Here is an 18,407-nt window from a genome sequence, read left to right as displayed (position 1 = left end):
AGTGGCTCAGTGGTAAAGAATCCGCCTGCCAATAAAGGAGACATGGATTCAATCCCTGGGTTGGGAAGATCCCCTGGAGAAAGAAATGGCAACTTACCCCAGTATTGTTGCCTGGGAAATCCCATGGACAGAGGAGTCTGGCAGACTATAGTCCATGGGGTTGCAAAAGAGTCAGACACAACTTAGTGACTAAACAAAACAAAACAAACATTCACTGGAGACTCACTTACAATAGCCAAGATAACAAAGCAACCTAGGTGTCCATCAATAGATGAGTGAATAAAAAATGTCATATATATGTATGTGTGTATATACACACACACATAGTGGAATGTTACTCATATATTAAACATTGAAATCCTGCTATTTGCAACAACATGGAAAGATCTAGAGGGCATTATACTAAGTGAAATAAATCAGAGAAATACTGTATGATCTCACTTATATGTGGAATTTAAAAAGCAAAACACAAAAATAGACTAAATGAATACTGAGAACAAACAGGTGGTTGGTGGAGGCAAAAGAGCATGAAATAACATGTGAAAGGAATTAAGAGGTACAAACCTGCAGTTATTAAAAAAAGAAAGCCGTGGGGAAGCAATATATAACATTAGGAATATGGTCAATAATATTGTAATATCTTTGTGTGATCATTTCATAATGTACACAAATGCCAAATCGCCATGCAGTGCACTTGAACCTGACTCCGAATTGTGTGTCAACTATATTTCAATTAGAAATCAAGGTCTGAAATGAAAGACTTCAGTTTTCAACCTTAAAGAGACTTAGGAAAAGAAGAGAAAATTAAATCCCAAGTAAGCAAAAGAAAAGAAATAATAAAGGATATAGTGGAAAACAATGGAATAGAAAATAGTAGATGAAAATTAAGAAAGTCAAAAGCTTATTCTTTGAGAAGATCAATGAAACTGATAAGCCTCTAGCCAGACTGAAAAGATAGAAATTACCAATGTTAGTACTGGGACATGTAACATTGTTATTCTTCAGATATTAAAAAGAATAATAAGATAATATTATAAACACTTTATGCCAATTCACTTGAATATTAGATGAAATGGACAAATTATTTGGAAGATACAAATTATTGAATCTGAATCAAAAAGAAACCTAAAAACTCTGAATAGCTAGTTTTAGTTTTAGTTTAAGACCTTCACACAAAGAAAACTCCAGGCACAGATGACTTTTCTGGAAGAATTCTACCAAACATTTAAGGAATAAATAATACCAAGTTTATACATATTCTTGCAGAAAACTGAGGAGCTAAGAATAACTTCCCAACTCATTACTCTGACAGTAAACCCAGACCAACATATTAGAAGAAAAGGCAACAGATGAATATTTCTCATGTACACAGATGGAGAAATTCTCAAAAGTTTTTAGAGTAGAATCCAATAGTATATAACAAATGTGATTTTTCCAAGGATACAAGAGTTCTTTAACATTTGAAAATCGATCAGCATAATTTACTGTGTTAACAGAGTAATTAATGAAAAATCACATGATTTTCCCAGGAAGTGCAAAGAAAGCATTTGACAAAATCTATGCCCATTCTTCGGAGAAGGCGATGGCACCCCACTCCAGTACTCTCGCCTGAAAAATCCCACGGACGGAGGAGCCTGGTGGGCTGCAGTCCATGGGGTTGCTAAGAGTCGGACATGACTGAGCAACTTCACTTTCACTTTTCACTTTCATGCATTGGAGAAGGAAATGGCAACCCACTCCAGTGTTCTTGCCTGGAGAATCCCAGGGACGGGGGAGCCTGGCGGGCTGCCGTCTATGGGGTCGCATAGAGTCAGACACGACTGAAGTGACTTAGCAGCATGCCCATTCTTGCTAAAAACTCTCAACAAACTAGTAAATGGGAAGAAACTTCCTTAACCCAATCAAGGGCATTAATGAAAAAACAACAGCTAATGTACTTGTTATCAGGAACAAGGCAAGAATATCCACTGTCATGAATTCTGTTCAGTGTTTTACTGGAAGTTTTAGTGCCACAAGGCAAGAAAAGAGGTAAAAGTACCTCCATCAACATTATAGAGGTAGAAGTAAAACTCTTGTATTTGAAAACATGATAATCTGTGTAGAAAAGTATGTGTGTGCTTAGTCGCACAGTCGTTTCCCACCCTGTGTGACCCCATCTGTGGTCTGTAGCCTGCAAGGCTTCTCTGTTGAGGGAATTTTCCAGACAGAATACTGGAGTGGGTTGCCATTTCCTACTCCAGGGGATCTTTCTGATCGAGGAATTGAACCCGGGTCTCCTGCATTGCAGGTAATAGGGGAAATATATAAAAAATAATTTTATCTCTATATGGTAGTAATGAACAATTGGTATTTGAAATTAAAAATCAATACTATTTATAATAGCATAAAAATTATGAAACCTTACGACAAATTTGACAAAAGATGTGAAACTGCACACTGAAAACTGTTAAACATTGCAGACAGAAATTAAAGAAATTCTAAATAAGTGGGGAGAGGTGTTAATGGGTTAGCAGATTCAGTATGTTAAGAGGTCAGTCCTCCTCACAAATAATCTCTAAATTCAACTTGATCCCAAGAAAGTCTTAGTGGTAATGAACTAGATACAATGCTTTTGGTCTAGAATAAGGTTATACACTCTTACAGTTAATGAGGTACTTACCAAGCTTAGGAGAAGTACATGTTCCTTTCTGTGGGGAGAGATGGGATGAGGACAGTACCACCTGGACTTCCCTCTCAGCAAATCTTCCTCCACCATGCAGAGGTAAGATGTGCGAGCACCTAGAATTGCTGTGTTATAAATACTCAGTCTTTGATGTGGCTTCTGAAACTCAGAGACAAGAGCAATGTTGCATTTAACACAAACTGTTAAAATATTGTTAAGGTGTTTTAGAAACATGAAGGTGTTGTGTGAGTGTTGTAGTTAACGTAATAACATATCCAAACTAAGAGTCATGGGACCAGCCATTCATCATCCAGAAACCTGAAAACGAGAGAAATCCTCCCTTGCATAGAATTAGAGGCTACTGAATCTAGAAACACAGTGGAATCAATCTGCAGATAAAAAGTCTTTTGAAATATTTAAAATTAGGAATAAGATCTATTTATCTAAATAATTTTAGGACTTATCAAGCTTTTGTAACTTTTTATTACAAAGTTTTCATATGGATGAAACTTTTCATTAAATGAAAGAAATAGTTAGAACCTGTTTATCCTATTTTGCATAAACAGGATTTTCTTATTTTACATAAAGAAAATTTTTAAGAGATATCAACTCAAGCTCTGGTTCACTCTGGTTCACTCATGACATGGGTGGGTAGAGAAGGCCATGGCATGAAAGGATCCACAGAAGGACACTGAAGAGGTCAGATGGGTCTTCTCTTCTTGATGGAGAACATGGGCACAGAGTACTGCGGTCATCAGCCTGCTGGGCCCATGTCACTGTCACCTTTCAACACCAGTCCATGCTCATGGTGCTGGGTGGGGAGGTGGTGATAGAGGAGATGGTCGTATCTTGTTCAGTCACTAAGTTGTATCCAGCTCTTTCTGACCTCGTTGACTGTAGCACATCAGGCTTCCCTGTCCTTTACTCTGTCCTGAAGTTTGTTCAAACTCAGGTCCATCAGGTCAGTGTTGCCCATCCAACTGTCTCATCCTCTGTCACCTCCTTCTCTCAATCTTTCCCAGCATCAGGATCTTTTCCAATGATTTGGCTCTTAGCATCAGGTGGCCAAAGTATTGGAGCTTCAGCATCATCAGTCCTTCCAGTGAATATTCAGGGTTGATTTCCTTTAGGATTGACTGGTTTGATCTCCTTGCTGTCCAAGAGAATCTCAAGAGTCTTCTCCAGCACCACAGTTTGAAAGCTTCAATTCTTCAGCACTCAGCCTTCTTTATAGTACAACTGTCACATCCATACATGACCACGGGAAAAAACAGCTTTGACTAGATGGACGTTTGTCGGCAAAGTAATGTCTCTGCTTTTTAATATGCTGCCTAGAAGGAAATGGCAACCCAGTCCAGTGTTCTTGCCTGGAGAATCCCAGGGACGGGGGAGCCTGGTGGGCTGTCATCTATGGGGTCACACAGAGTCGGACACGACTGAAGTGACTTAGCAGCAGCAGTAGCAGTAGCAGTAGGTTGGTCATAGCTTTTCTTCCAAGGAGCAAGTGTCTTTTTATTTTCATGGCTGCAGTCACTGTCCACAGTGATTTTGGACCCAAAAAAATAAAATCTGTCACTGTTTTCCACTTTTTCCCCATCTATTTGCCATGAAGTGATGGGACCAGATGCCTCCCGAAAGCCAGAACATTTTTCCTGTGGTCAGTGTTCTGAAAGTTTTATTAAACACTTTATCTGTTCTGATTTATTTGCTTTTGGTCAAGGTGAGCTTATATCTTCATCCTTTGAACCCTAAGGATGTGGCAAATGCGGGGGGGGGCGGGGGTGGGTTGCCCAGCTCTCCCCATGTGCTGCTCAGAATTTCAGCAGGTGGGCTGGTGGAAGGAGCACACAGCTGTTCCCAGGCGATAAAGAGGAGAGGAAATTGTGTCCTTGACTTTATTTTATTTTCCTTGGTACGTGTGTGGTGTTGTGCCAAAATCTTGACTTTTTTTCTGTATTTCTTTAGTTTTAGGAAAAGTAATTTGATTCTAAAATGAAATCTGATGTTTTTACTCTTAGGGGCTGGAGGGGATTAATTCTTGCCATTTCCTATGTGTCTGGGCAGTGAGTGTCCTGGGGGTGGGGGCTTTGAGTCTTTTCCCTTGCCTCTCCCAGGGCCTGCCACTTAGCAATTACTGTGTACATACATTTTGATGAGTCAGAGCATACATGAATGTCCAAAGTGCAGGCACAGCATTGCTGACTGAAGAGAGTCAGGCAGCAAGGTCGCTATTCTACAGCCTAGTTCCTTCCCAGGATGATTTTATATAGGCTAATCTTTCTGTATGTAAAATCTTTCCCATGTATAAAATTGATATAGCGAATGCCTTTACAAAACCACAGTGACTCCTATCCCCAAACCCCTCATCAGTGATGGACCCTGAGCCCTGTGTAGGGCTGTGTTGGCTCCACAGCCTGTAGAAAATCCAGGGCTCACCCTTGGCAGTGACTGCTTGCTCATTTATGAAGAACATGACCCAATAGCCAACACAGGTTATTTGATGGGAGCCTTGGTCAGGCATGGGGAGGTACTGAGGAGCTTTGTTTTTTTTGTATTTAAAATTTTTTGTCTCCTTTGGGTCTTTGTTGCTGCGCACGGCCTTCTCTAGTGGTGGCAAGTGGGCTTCTCATTGCAGGGGCTTCTCGTTGTGGGGCATGGGCACTAGGGTGCATGGGCTCAGTAGCTGTGGCACACAGGCTTAGTTGCCCTGTGAGGTGAAAGTGGCTCAGTGGTATCTGACTCTTTGTGACCCCGTGGGCTGTAGCCCATCGGGCTCCTCTGTCCATGGAATTCTCCAGACAAGAATACTAGAGTGGGTAACCATTCCCTTCTCCAGGGGATCATCCCAACGCAGGGATCAAACCGGGGTCTCCTGCATTAGCAGGTAGATTCTTTACCATCTGAGCCACCAGGGAAGGCTAGTTGCCATGTAAGATGTGGAATCTTCCTGGACCAGAGATCAAACCCATGTCTGCCCACTATATTGGCTGATGGATTTTTAATCACTGGACACCAGGGATGTCCTGAGTTTAAAGCGTAGTGTCATTTAAAGCATACAGTTCATTGGTTTTTAGCATATCTATAAGCTTGTGCCCCTGGTGGCTCTGAGGGTAAAGAATATGCCTGCAATGCAGGAGACCAGGATTCAATCTCTGGGTGGAGAAGATCCCCTGGTGAAGGGAATGGCAACCCACTCCACTATTCTTGCCTGGGAAATCCCATAGACAGAGAAGCCTGGTGGGCTACAGTCTGTGGGAGTCACAAAAGAATCAGACACACCTTAGTGACTAAACAACAAAAAATGTTCCGTTATATGGATGTATATTTTGTTTATCCGTTCATCAGTTGATGGACATTTGGTGTATTTTCACTTTTAGGCTATTATGAGTAATATTGCTATGAACATTTGTATAGTAGCCAAGTATTTTTACATTTTCACTTTTTGTCACTTTAGACCAATGTATGTACAAGTACACAATTTTAACTCCTTTTAGAATCCAGAGAGAAGATTTATTTATGGCAGTAGAAGTACATGGAGCAGAATAAGCTAAAAAGGGTAGTTACAAGAAAGCAGTTGTTCATGTAGCCAGGGTCTGCATTTTAAGGAAGTTAAGCTTAAAATAATTTTTGCTATATTTTCATTTAATTAATAATTTTCTGTGTATGTACCTATAATATGCATTAACATGCGTATTTATCATTTCAGTTATAACGGTGTGATTGGCTAGAAGTTTGAATCTATGTAAATTCATCTAATTCTTCCAGGCCAGTCTTTGCAGTCAGTGATGGGGATAGAATGGCACACAAATGGACAGGGTCTGTGCCCCCACAGTACTTACGTCCAGTCTTGCTGAGGGTCAGAGCATGTGTATGAGGACTTCCAGCCAGTGGCACAATGTGGTGCCCTCTGCTGGGAAAGCATGTGGCGTCTTGGGAGCGTCAGCTTCTGCAGGGAAGTTCATGACCAGTAGTTGTGACACACGGAATGTATGGAGTCTAGAGGAGGAATGGATGCAGATAAGCTGGAGGAGGGGGTGTGGAAAGAAGGAGGTGGAATGGAGGAGGGAAGGGAAGGAAGGGCAGGTCTAAGCTGAACGTTCAGCATGGTCAGTGCACCAGCTACAGTTCAAGTTGAGGCATGCTGAGAACTGAAGATGGAAAGAGCAGAGAGAGGCCTGGTACCCTGATAATGGCGTTAAGTGGTTTGGACTCCACCCCAAGAGCTGGGAAGTCATTGAAGGGTGCTTCGTGATCTGCATTTTCCATTTTGGTTACTCAAGGGCATGTTGGGTGGGGGCAGTAAGAGGGCAGGTCATCTGCCATGAGGGACAGAGGAGTCCTCCGTGAGGATGCGGAGGGGTCAGGAAGAATCACTGTGGGGAACAAGGTGAGCAGGTGGCTTGGAGCAGCAGCTTCTGGGCCAAAGATGAGTATCTGAAATCTGCATCATGAGACATCATGGAGGGACATGCCCCCAGGGATGTGGTAAAGCACTGCACTGGCATGGTTGTGGTTCAGTATGTCCCTTGCCTTAATTGAACTGGGTTGAACTGAGCTGCCTTAATTGAACTGAAAATGCCGATAAAAGTAGAGAACAAAAGCTGCCAAAACAAACTCTGGATGATCCTTCGTTCTCGTCACAGTCAAAAGTCATCAGCTCCCCTGTTGATTTCATGTCTTTGAAATCGAAAGCCTGGAAGGGAAGCTAATTACTTCCCTGTTGCCCAGAATCAAAAAGTCAGGGTTGGTAGGGGAGGGGGATGGTAGGGGCAAGGATACACAACTGAGCTGTTATTTTTAACTTTCAGGAGGCCAGGTATCTCAGTTCCTAGAGTCAGAGGGGAATTAAACACAGGGCCAGGCAGGAAGCGGGAGGTGACCTACCTCCTGAGGTAGTTGTGGGGACCTCAGGACTCACGTGCTTGTAAGCTTTGCTCAGTGAGCTGAGCCTGGAAGAACAAAGTGACTGGTCAGGGGCCAGAGAGCAAGAGATGGTGAATATAAAGTAGGTCTGTCTTATTGCAAATCGGTGGTCTTCCTGCTCCACCAAAGCGTCACCTGAAGTGAAATGCTGAGAGTCTGGACAGAGGTGAGGTGGCAGTGGCCCTGCCGTGTAAGGGGTTGGGGGCTGCATAGCAGTGGTGATTAGTTTGTTTAGTAAACTCCCCTTAGACCAGTGGCCCTCCTAGGGACTAAGAGTTGGATTAACCTCACTTTCCTGGCCATCTCCATATGGGTATTGTTGCTGCAGCTGAGAGGTACCATGTCATGGTTTGAGGCAGCTGGATACATTTCATACTGTGGCACGGCCACACTTGTGGGCCTGGCAGCCCTCTGAGAGGCTGCTGAGTCTGCCTGCATTCAGCCAGCTTTCCCTTCCAGCTCAGTGATGGGCTGGCTCTTGGGGGAGTAGACAGCATGCAGAGGTGAAGCCATGCTTTTAAGGTTTCACCAGATACGCAGATGTCAGAACAGCTGAGACCACTTGGGCCTCCTTCCTGGAGAACGTAGAGGGAAGATCCTCTGGAGGAAGGCATGACAACCCACTCTGGTATTCTTGCCTGGAGAATCTCATGGGCAGAGAGGCCTGGCAGGCTATAGTCCATAGGATCACACAGAGTCAGACATGACTGAAGCGACTTAGCACACACATGCCTAATGCTGAGCACATGACTTCTGTTTTCTCAGGACAGTGACTCTTGGCTTTTTAATTCTTTGTCCAGGTATGTACCCTTCAGCTACAGCACCCCAGGAGGCTGACAGTGGCCGGAAGCTGACTCACCTGCTGAATGCTGTGACGGACGCTCTGGTCTGGGTGATTGCCAAGAGTGGCATGTCCTCCCAGCAGCAGTCCATGCGCCTGGCTAACCTGCTGATGCTCCTGTCTCACGTCAGGCACGCCAGGTACGATCCCTGCGGGGTCTGCTCCACTGGGTGTGTGGTGGGAGGGAGGGTGCAGATGCTCACAGAAGGGTGAAGAGCTTTGGAAAAAGGGTTTTGCAAGTTCAAGATGGATAAGGTAGAATTGCCACCTTTAAGGGAAAATGAACTCCTGAAAGGGAAGGCGGGCATCATCAGTAAACACGCTGGTGGCCTTTATAGGATGCGGTCGTTGTAGTAGCTTTATAGTGTCTTGTTACCCTGTCCAAGCTCACTCTAATTGCCGCAAGATAGACAGCAAGAGATGAGGTGTTGAGACAGGGAATACAACTTTAGGCTGACCAAGAAGATGGCAGACTAATGTCTCAAAATAACCATCTTTTGAGGGTCTGGATGCCAGGTTCTTTTCGAGATCAGAGGTGGGGGGAGACAAGGAAACAAAGTAAAAAGGCCATTAATCTTGCAAATATTTCCTAGAATGCAAACCTCAGGCAGGGGATGTGTTAGTGTCTTCCTTCCTGCCACCTATAGGTGGACAGGGTCCTGAACAAAGACACTTTAGTAAGTCAGGCAGAGGGGCAGGATTCTCTGAGGCAGGTCATTATGTGTGATTATAATAACAAAAGCAACAGAAAGCAAGTCAAAGGAACAGTTCCAACATGGAGCCAGAATTGGCTTTTCCCTGCAACATTGTGCTGGCTTATCCGGTTTCTAGTTGCTGGGGATTTTAGCTTGTTTATGGATTCTGAAAGGGGCAGTTAGTTCCTCCCGTAAAGTGAGTTGCCCCAGCTTCCTGCACTACACAGGGCTGGGGTCCTGAGGTGTTTTCTTAAAAAGGTTAAACCCAGCTTCTCTAGATCAGCTCTGGGGCTGGTGATCTGGGGCGATCACAAAGGCTTCCCTAAGAGTCGTCCTTTTCTTGCTATAGAAAAGGATATTATGTATCTTTGCAACACATCCCCTGCCCGAGGTTTGCCATTCTAGGAGATATTTGCCAGATTAGTGGCCTTTTTATTTTTGTTTGCCCATCTCCCCCCACCTTTGATCTATAAAAGAACCTGGCATCCAGACTCTCGTAAGATGGTTATTTTGAGACATTAGTCTGCCATCCTCTTGGTCAGCCTAAAGTTGTATTCCCTGCCTCAACACCTTGTCTCTTGCCATCTATCATGCGGCAAGCAGAGCGAGCTTGGGCTTGTTAACAAGACACCATAAAGCTGCTATGACAACTGCATCCTATAAGAGCCATCAGTGTGTGTACTGATGATGCCCGCCTTCCCTTTCAGGAGTTCATTTTCCCTTCAAAGTGGCAAGTCTACCTTATCCATCTTGCAATATGATACTAAGAGAACTAGTGAGCCGAGTAGGTTTGGGAAGGCAGTGCATGGGTAAAGTGTATCCAGGAAATGGACACTGTGTGCCCTCAAGAAGGGAGATGGTGTCTGATGGTGGCTTCATGCGGGTGCTGTGAGGCTCAGTGCTGGCCATCACCCAGGAGGAGGGTGGGGTGCTGGGGCTGGAGGAGGGGAGAAGAGGAAGGAAGGCAAATGCTCCCTTGAGGAGGAAAGTCTAGGGGCGGTGAGAAAAGACGACACCTCATGGGTTTTAACAAGGGGGAGGGAAGTGGAAATAAGCTCTGCTCTGTTTACTCGTTAATGATTACTCAGCACACGACCATTTACAGAGCAGAAACAGTCCATCCTCATTAATCACAGATTCTCTACTTGTGAATTTGCCTGCTTGCGAAAATGTATTTGTAACCCCAAAATCAATACTCACGGTGCTTTTGAGGTCATTTGAGGACGTGTGCAGACTGGCAGAAAATTTGAGTTACCCACACTTACGTTCCCAGCGGAGGTCATACCAGGTGCTGCTTGCTCTGCCTTCTTATTTCTGCTCTCAGAGTGTAAACAAGGGTGTGTTATATGGTCTATTTAGTACCTTGTTTTGGCATTTTGTGCTTTGTTGGAGATTTCATAGTCTAAAAAGGATCCCCAGGAACAGTGCTAAAGCACTGTCTAGCTCCTAAGTGCAAGAGGCCTGTGATGTGCTTACAGAGAAAATGCATGTTAGATAAGTTTCGTTCACGCATGAATTTTAGTGCTACAAGCTGTGAATGAAATGTTAATGAATCAACGATTTATGTTAAATAAGGCCCTTTAAACAATAACTCAGAAGAAACAAGATTATGTATTAATGGGCTGATGAAAATGTTGGGACCAGGATCTCTCAGAACCTAACTCTTATTTCTCCCAGTAGCAATGGTTCAGTGTTTTCAAAGACCATGAAGATGTACCTATGGTGTTCAGAGACCCCATCACACTATGGGTCAAGTTGTTGGGGTGGGTGGTGGGACACCATCGTCCACAGGACATTGGCTTCATCCTCACCTGCAGATCATTGGAGGAGCCAGATGCAAGAACCATAAAGCAGAGGGCTGGGGGTCGTGCTGGGGTGAAGGTGAGGACCAGCTCCATGGGGGAGAGTCGGGGAGATGTCAGGCTTCCTGTGGCTGCTTCAGGAGGGAATCTCAGCACCTTTTTTTTTCTCTCTCCAGTAACAAGGGCATGGAACACCTGCTCAACATGAAGTGCAAAAACGTGGTCCCCGTCTACGATCTGCTGCTGGAGATGCTGAATGCCCACACACTTCGCGGCAACAAGTCTTTGGTCACAGGGTCTGAGCGCAACCTGGTGGAGGACAGTGAGAGCAAAGAGGGCTCCCAGAAACCCCAGGCTCAGTGACGCCCAGCCCCGAGCTGTGGTCAGACTGCAGAGAAGGTCAGAGGCTGAAGCATGAACTCCAGCACGAACCGTGAGCCCCGTCAGAAGGGGGCGGGCTTCCTTGGCTTTCTGCTATGTGGTCCTTCCTGTGGCTCCTCGATGCCATCCTTCCCCGACCTCTCCATCTCCTGGGAGTCAGGGTGCAAAAGCCAGTACTCTTGTCATCAGAGGGCAGAGTTTGAGTACAAGGTTTATGTCTGGCTTGGCCTCATGGGGTCTCATTGTGGTCACTCCGTTACTTCCCATCTCCCTCCCACTCTTTGGAAAATATCTTAGGGATTTTGGAGTGACTGGAGGAAACTGACTTGGGAGAAAGGGGAGAAAATGTAGGACACGCACAGAAGGGGACTAACCTTTTCTGTGCCACTTAAGCTGCCCTTTGAGTCCTTTGTGTGCTGCCTTCTGGACCGCTTGATTGTAGGATTGAAAACCACAGTGACCGTCAGCTAACTGGCCTGTGAGGATGGATGGTCATACATTGCTATGATTTTGTCCAAGGCCAGAGGGAATGTGACCTAGGGAGCCAGTGGTCAGGCTGGGGTGGGAGCCACATCTTCCCCCAAGACCTTGCTGCCGCCTTCCTGCAGGTTCACCCCTGTTGGTTTGCATTCAGAGAGCCTGTGAATTATCTGGGGGTGGGGTGTGTGTGTGTGTGGGGGGGGGGTGTTTTCACCTCCATGGAGAAGAAATGTGGAGATGCAAATACTCTGCTCCTGGAATTGCCTTTCTTAAAACTCGTGTCCCAAGGAGTTCAGCATGTGTGCTGGAGGAAGGACCAGTGTTTGCAGGAATGGGGTTTCTCCTGTGGGTGTGGGTCACAGCCACCAGGCTTCCCTGGGGCAGCCACAGCTGCCACATCAGCCACCCAGGGGAGACAGGGACACTGCAGGTGTGTGTGTGTGAGGTGTGCTGATCCACAGAGGGATGAATGGCTACACACACGTCAGCATCTGTGTGTCAGGTTCAGGGTCAAACTATGGACGGGATGAGCACACCACTTGAACAAGACTGTGAGCTCTATTAGAAAAGAGAGATAGTTAGGGTAATTATTTATAGCAAGAAAAAAGTCTTTTATACCCTAGGGCTCTTTTAAAATATTTTCTTATCAGAACATTTATATGGTGGGTTGGGTGAAATAAAAACTTAGTAAAATATTAGTTCTTATTTCAAGTGGAACATAAATAGGACGTGATGATAAAGCACCTCTGAAATTACAATTTTAACTCATTTTTTTAAATTTACGTTTTCGTACAAATTTTCAGGAGCATCGTGAATGCATATAGCAAGTTTACATCAGTACTTTGGAAGAGAGCAGTTAGATAATCATGTGTGACTTTTGTGATGTTTTTAAAAATTACCTTGTAATAGGAGATTAAACACATTTTCTTTTTGAAAATGGTAAATACAGAATGTGCTCACCACAGTAAATCTAAGTCACTAGGAAGATTACATTCAATAACATAAGGTTGGTTTCTGGCAGTGTGATCTTGAATAATTGTTAATTTTGATTTCGATGCAGTTTTACTAAAAATGTTGAGCAAAGCTGTATCAGAAACCCTTAATCACGAACCAAGAAGAACACAGTGTTGTCTATATTCTGAGGGTATTTGAAATTATTCTTAGTGACTCAATGTTGTAGCTTTAGTACAACAGATACTTTAGATTTTATAGGAACCAGGGTTTAGGTCAATTTTCTTTCTTTCCAGTCAGTTTAGGACCCCCTATGGCAAACAAGGTGATGGAGGCTAGAGAGTGGGAAGTGGGAGGCAAGAAGGCAGTTATTTGAAGAACAATTATTTGCTGATGAATTTCTCTTAATTGTATTTATAAAAAAGACTACCAGTTTGAAAAAAAAAAAAAATCAACAAAAATAATACAGAATGAAGTTCAAGCCACCACCCCATGACTGCATAATGAAGTTTTTCAGGTTGGATTTTGACACCAAGGAAGGCATCTGATTGGTCTCAGGTGTCCAAGCACCTGTCTGTGCCAAACCCTGTATGTCACCCACATGGTGCTTGCTGTCATGAAAACTCCTTCAGTGCCCACTGCCCACCTCCCACAAACACTCCTGTATGCTGCTTGAGGTTGCTTGTTTCACTGCATTTGGATTTAGCCCGTGAGGAGGATGTTAACACTTTGGGTCATTTCTTCTTGGCTGTGGTCTCACCTGGTGTGCTGGTGAGTCAGTCCAACCAGAGAGGCTGCCCTGGTGCAAGGCTGTCTCTTAGACTGGCATCTAGGCCAAGCAGGCAGTTGAGATAATATGGTATGTCGTTTAAAGGTGTTCTTTGTTTTGTTTTGAATTCCCTAGGGCCCTTTCCCCCTTTCAGATGTAGTGTGTACATCTGTTCCCAGTTGCTCCAAATCCTTTCTCTGAGGATTGCAAACTGCAAAATCAGGCTGCTGTTTTTATGGGTTTTGAGTAAATCCTCCATGTTCATTTTAAAGATGAGCCATTTCTCTTAAATAGTGCTTTCTCTTAAATGTCTTCTATTTGGAGGGTATCTAACCTCCCAAAGTGTTTCCCTGGTGGCTCAGATGGTAAAGAATCTGCCTGCAATGTGGGAGACCTGAGTTCAACCCCTGGGTAAGGAAGATCCCCTGGAGGAGGAAATGGCAACCCACTCCAGTATCCCTGCCTGGGAAATCCCATGGACAAAGGAGCCTGGCAGGTTATAGTCCATGGGTCACAAAGAGTTGGACATGACTGGGCAACTAACACCAACCACCCAAATGGTCCATGGGCAACTTAAAGTTCTCCCATAGCTAAGTACAGATTTCACTGCTTTCAAGTTCAGTTTTTAAAAGGAATTAACTAGGGAGAATAGGACCTGTGACAACTGTAAATAAGAATTAAGTGAGTATTGGGGAAAAAAATAATTACCCACCCAACTACATCTTATGTCTTACGGAAAAGGGATGCTCAGCTTTGCCTGAGATTCATATGGTGAGAGTCCTTTCCTCCACTTTGATCATTTAATGTGAGAAACTTACTTGTGGGAGATAAGTGAGATTTGAGCTAAATTCCAAAAACATGTGTCTAATATAGGAATCATATAGACAAATTTTAATAAAATAATTACCATGGAATATTCTTAATACAGAAAACAGTGTTCATGACAGTGTTCACGCAGGTTCCCAGGAAAGCTGGCAGCCCCTAAAGAGAACCCTCGTGGCCCCCCTGGGAGAATGCACCGTGAGTTGTCGTTCTGACTCTGTCTCCCTCTGCCCTCACCACATCCTGTCTGGCCTCAGGCCTCTCACATGCTCAGTGTCCACCAGGACTAACTACAAAGGATTCAACCCTAAAATAATTTTGAACTGATTTTTCTTCGAAAATTGTGGTAGAAACAGAAAATTAAGTTGTCAGCTTAAAAACATTTCTGGAGGGTCTTAACTGTATTAAAAAATAATGCAAATTCAACAAACGCTCTTCGGTGAGACAGTCTTTATCTGGGTTCTTTCCTTTGCTAACTCAACTGGAAGGGCAATTATTTTTAGTTTCACAAAAAAAAATTATTAGTTTCCAATTCTTGGCAGAACTATGTTATATATTCATATATATATATTATATAAAAGCTAAGTTGAAGCAATTCTAGAATGTTCTAGCATGTGAAAACAGTTTGGTTATTTTAATCTGCTAAGAAACTTGCATATATTAACACTTTTTCAAATTCAAAGGTGAACCTTCAGTTTCTAGTCTATTTTGAAACCAAACATTTTTATATAAGATTTGACACATTTCTTTAAGCTGCTAAAAAATCTTAAAAGGACATTATAAAAGTCATATGAAGGAAATGATAAAAATACATTAATACCTAAAAATAGTATTTGTGGAACATGGACTGTGTGCCAGACACAGCGCTCAGTGCCTCATACACTCATTTAATCCCCATACTAACTGCTGTTACCCCAGTTTTCTGGCTGTGGAAACTAGAGTTCAAAGCAGATTTGTTCAAAGTCATATAGGGAGTAAGTGACAGAGCTGAACATAGGCAGTTGAAGTTCCAGTGCTGAAAGTAATCATTGCAACTTTAAAAAACTGAAGGAAAAATATTTTTAGACTGCAGAATCCATTTGTCAAATGCAGTCTGACATGTGTGGCTACTCTGGTTTCAAAGTGGGGCCTGCTTGTGGCCTCATTTCCAGAACACCCCGGTAGACAAGGAGTTCAGTCCCATCTTTTATACATGTGTAAAGCCCAGAGGGGTATACAGACCTGCCCAGGATCATACAACTACTTATGCCAGAACTTGGATCCGAATTTAGGTCTTCAGCCTGCCTGGCGAGCACCGCTCCTGCTATAGACTTGCTTCCACAGGGGTCTGCTGCTCGAGTGGAGTCTCGGTGCACGGAGCGGGGCCTCGGTGCATGGAGCAGGGCCTCCGTGCACGGAGCAGAGACCGTTACGTTGTGGTTCCTTCTACTGTACTGTCTGCCTTCACCATGTAGATGGGGTCTGTACAAAGCTTTACAGAATAACAGTCCTGGAAACAGGGGGTTAAAAAAGATGAATTCTCTCATGCCTGCCCTCCCATCCTGGGCTTCTAAGCTCGTGGGCAGCACTGCTGTCACTTCCTCCTGTCTGCTACTATTCCCCAGATGTATTGCTGTGAGGTAGATTCCCTGGAAACTTACCTGTGTAAAATTCTCACACCTTTTAGGCACCGATGCTTCCTCACTGAGTCTGGTCTACTGCAGCACTTAAACACATGCATTTATTCATATAGCTGTCCAAGCTGCTGGAACTTTAGCTCCTGTGGCAGCTGGAAGATGTGCATTCTCTGCAGTGTTATCCCTATAACCCTTTTTGTTGAATTGGAATCAAGGATCCTTTTTCTTTTTTTGAATGCTTATTTACTTGTGGGGCCAGTCAGTGTTATGGGATAGTGGACTTCCTTTATGGGAAGGACCAAGGTCTGATGATGCTAGCCCTAACAGCTCCTGTGATCCTATGGTCTGTGCTGCTGCGTCTCTCTGCGCTGGATGTCTAAGTGCCATGACTGTAGGTCCTGTAACTTTGTTATTTGATGATCCTGTGTACCTCAGAGCCCGCTATAATTTGTGATTTTTTTTTTCCAGATGAATGCTTTGTACCATTAAGCAGGCTTTTAATTATGGGCCTTTTGACAAATGAATGTTTGCTGTTGTGTGAAAGCAGATTTTGGTATCTGCTTTCCATTCCTCCAGGTATGACTTTTTCTTTGCTGTGTGCCTTTAATGTCTATGGAACTGTTGCAGAAAGAAGTTTAATGTGACATAAGCTAAATAAAGTGGTTTTTTTTTTTTTCATAGTTTTGGTTTTAGAAATGTATTTGTTGGGAATATAAGAACTTTCGATAATTAGGTTAAGTCATCAGTGTGCCCAATCTATTCTGAATTCTATTGTTTTAGGTTTGCAGAGCTCTTTAAGAATTTGATGAAAATCAGACACTCTTCTGGGAAAAAGGCACAGAAACAAAATGCTTACATATTGAGTTAAGAATCTCTTTCTTAACCTTGAAGACTTTTTAAACAGCAGCAATTTAATCTTTAGTCAGCTAATTTCACACTTGTGATTTATGAAGAAGGCACTGTGTGATCAAGTAAAATGCAGCTCATGAATATAAAAACCCTGGTATGCAATGCATCAGTTTAGGGCGTGACCTTCTAAACTTAAAAGAAAAAGTGGTGGTAATATTTTCACTTAAATTTCCCTGTAGGGTTATTGTAATCTTTGAAAAGAGATGAATTATTTTAGAGTTAGAAGAGACTTGGAGCTTGCGTGGTAAAATGAAGACAGAGTCCCTTTAGCTGGTCCCTTTACGCAAAGCTCCTGGTGAACTGCGCACGTCCTGGAGTGTCTGAGCCACAGCAGGGCCGCCAGCGCTGAAGTCTGGGCTTCATCTACTGACAAGCTGCCCTGGCTCCCCTGAAGTTTGTGCTTTGCAGAGAAGAAGAGCAGTATTGGGATTGCTTCAAGTCCCTGTATCTCCTGAGTGTCCAGAGATGCAGGTTAGGACCAGGTAACTACGCAACTGGATCAGTAACTTTTTTTAATATTCTTTTCCATTATGGTTTACCATGGGATATTGAATATAGTTCTCTGTGCGATACAGTAGGACCTTGTTGTTTATCCGTTCTCTATATAGAAGCTTATGTCTGCTAACCCCAGCCTTTCACCCCATCCTTCCCCCAACCCCACCTTAGGCAACCACCAGTCTGTTATCTGTCTGCGATTCTGTTTCGGTTTCATAGGTAGGTTCATCTGTGTCACTTTAAATCCCGCATATAAGGGATACCGTACTGTCTTTCTCTTTCTGACTTGACTCAGCATGATGATCTCTAAGTTGTATCCATGTTGCCTCAGCTGGTGGTAGTGGTTTTTACAGCTGAGTGATGTTGCATATATGCACCACATCTCCTTTATCTATGCATCTGTCGGTGGACATTTAGGTTGTTTCGATGTTTTGGCTACTGTGAATAGTGCTCCTGTGAACACCAGGGTGCATTTATCTTTATGAATTATAGTTTGTCTGGATATATGCCCAGGAGTGGGGTGGCTGACAACTCTATTTTTAGCTTTCCTAAGGAGCCTTCATACTATTTTCCACAGTGGTTACACCAATTTACATCCTCACCAACAGTGTAGGAGGTTCCTTTTTTTTTGTTTGTTTTTTAATGATTTTATTTATGGTTGTGCACAGTCTTCATGCTGCGTGGGCTTTTCTCTAGCTGTGGCTCCTCTTGTTGCGGAGCATGGGCTCTGGTGCCCACAGACCTCAGTTCTGCGGCTCCCCGGCTCGAGAGCCCCGGCCCAGTGGCTGTGATGCATGGGCTCAGCTGCTCTGCCACGTGTGGCCTTCCCAGACCAGGGGTGGAACTCACGTCCCCTGCTTTGGCAGGGGGGTGATTCTTTACCACTGAGCCGCCAGGAAAGCCCTCAGGCGTATTTTAGACTAGTTTTCCATGCTCCTATCTGGTGAGAGAGGCCTGGGAGCCAGGAGTCCTCAGCCACAGTGCTGGCTCTGCCATCAAAAGCTCTGGGGCCTCTAGCGAGCGCCTGCCCCTCCCTCAGTGTCTGACTCTTTGCCCACCAG

The 18,407-nt window shown here is 43.9% G+C and overlaps 1 protein-coding gene across 2 annotated transcripts in view; it reads left to right on the top strand.

Annotated features, from left to right (window-relative positions):
• ESR2 (estrogen receptor 2) overlaps positions 1 to 18,407 on the top strand; it is an 88,319-nt gene that overhangs the window by 51,774 nt on the left and 18,138 nt on the right. Inside the window, exons 8-9 of one of the 2 annotated variants that reach the window (XM_019969036.2) lie at positions 8,386 to 8,566; positions 11,100 to 11,322. In XM_019969036.2, coding sequence (XP_019824595.2) covers positions 8,386 to 8,566; positions 11,100 to 11,286 — 368 coding nt within the window. In that variant the 3' untranslated portion in view covers positions 11,287 to 11,322. Of the gene's footprint in view, positions 1 to 8,385; positions 8,567 to 11,099; positions 16,623 to 18,407 lie in introns of those variants that run through there. The other variant, XM_019969035.2, reaches the window with a different exon arrangement.

Source organism: Bos indicus, chromosome 10 (assembly GCF_029378745.1).
Source record: "Bos indicus isolate NIAB-ARS_2022 breed Sahiwal x Tharparkar chromosome 10, NIAB-ARS_B.indTharparkar_mat_pri_1.0, whole genome shotgun sequence".
NCBI classification, from domain to species: domain Eukaryota; kingdom Metazoa; phylum Chordata; class Mammalia; order Artiodactyla; family Bovidae; genus Bos; species Bos indicus.
The sequence above is the reverse complement of the archived record's forward strand: the minus strand, read 5'-3'. Positions and strand labels throughout refer to the sequence as shown.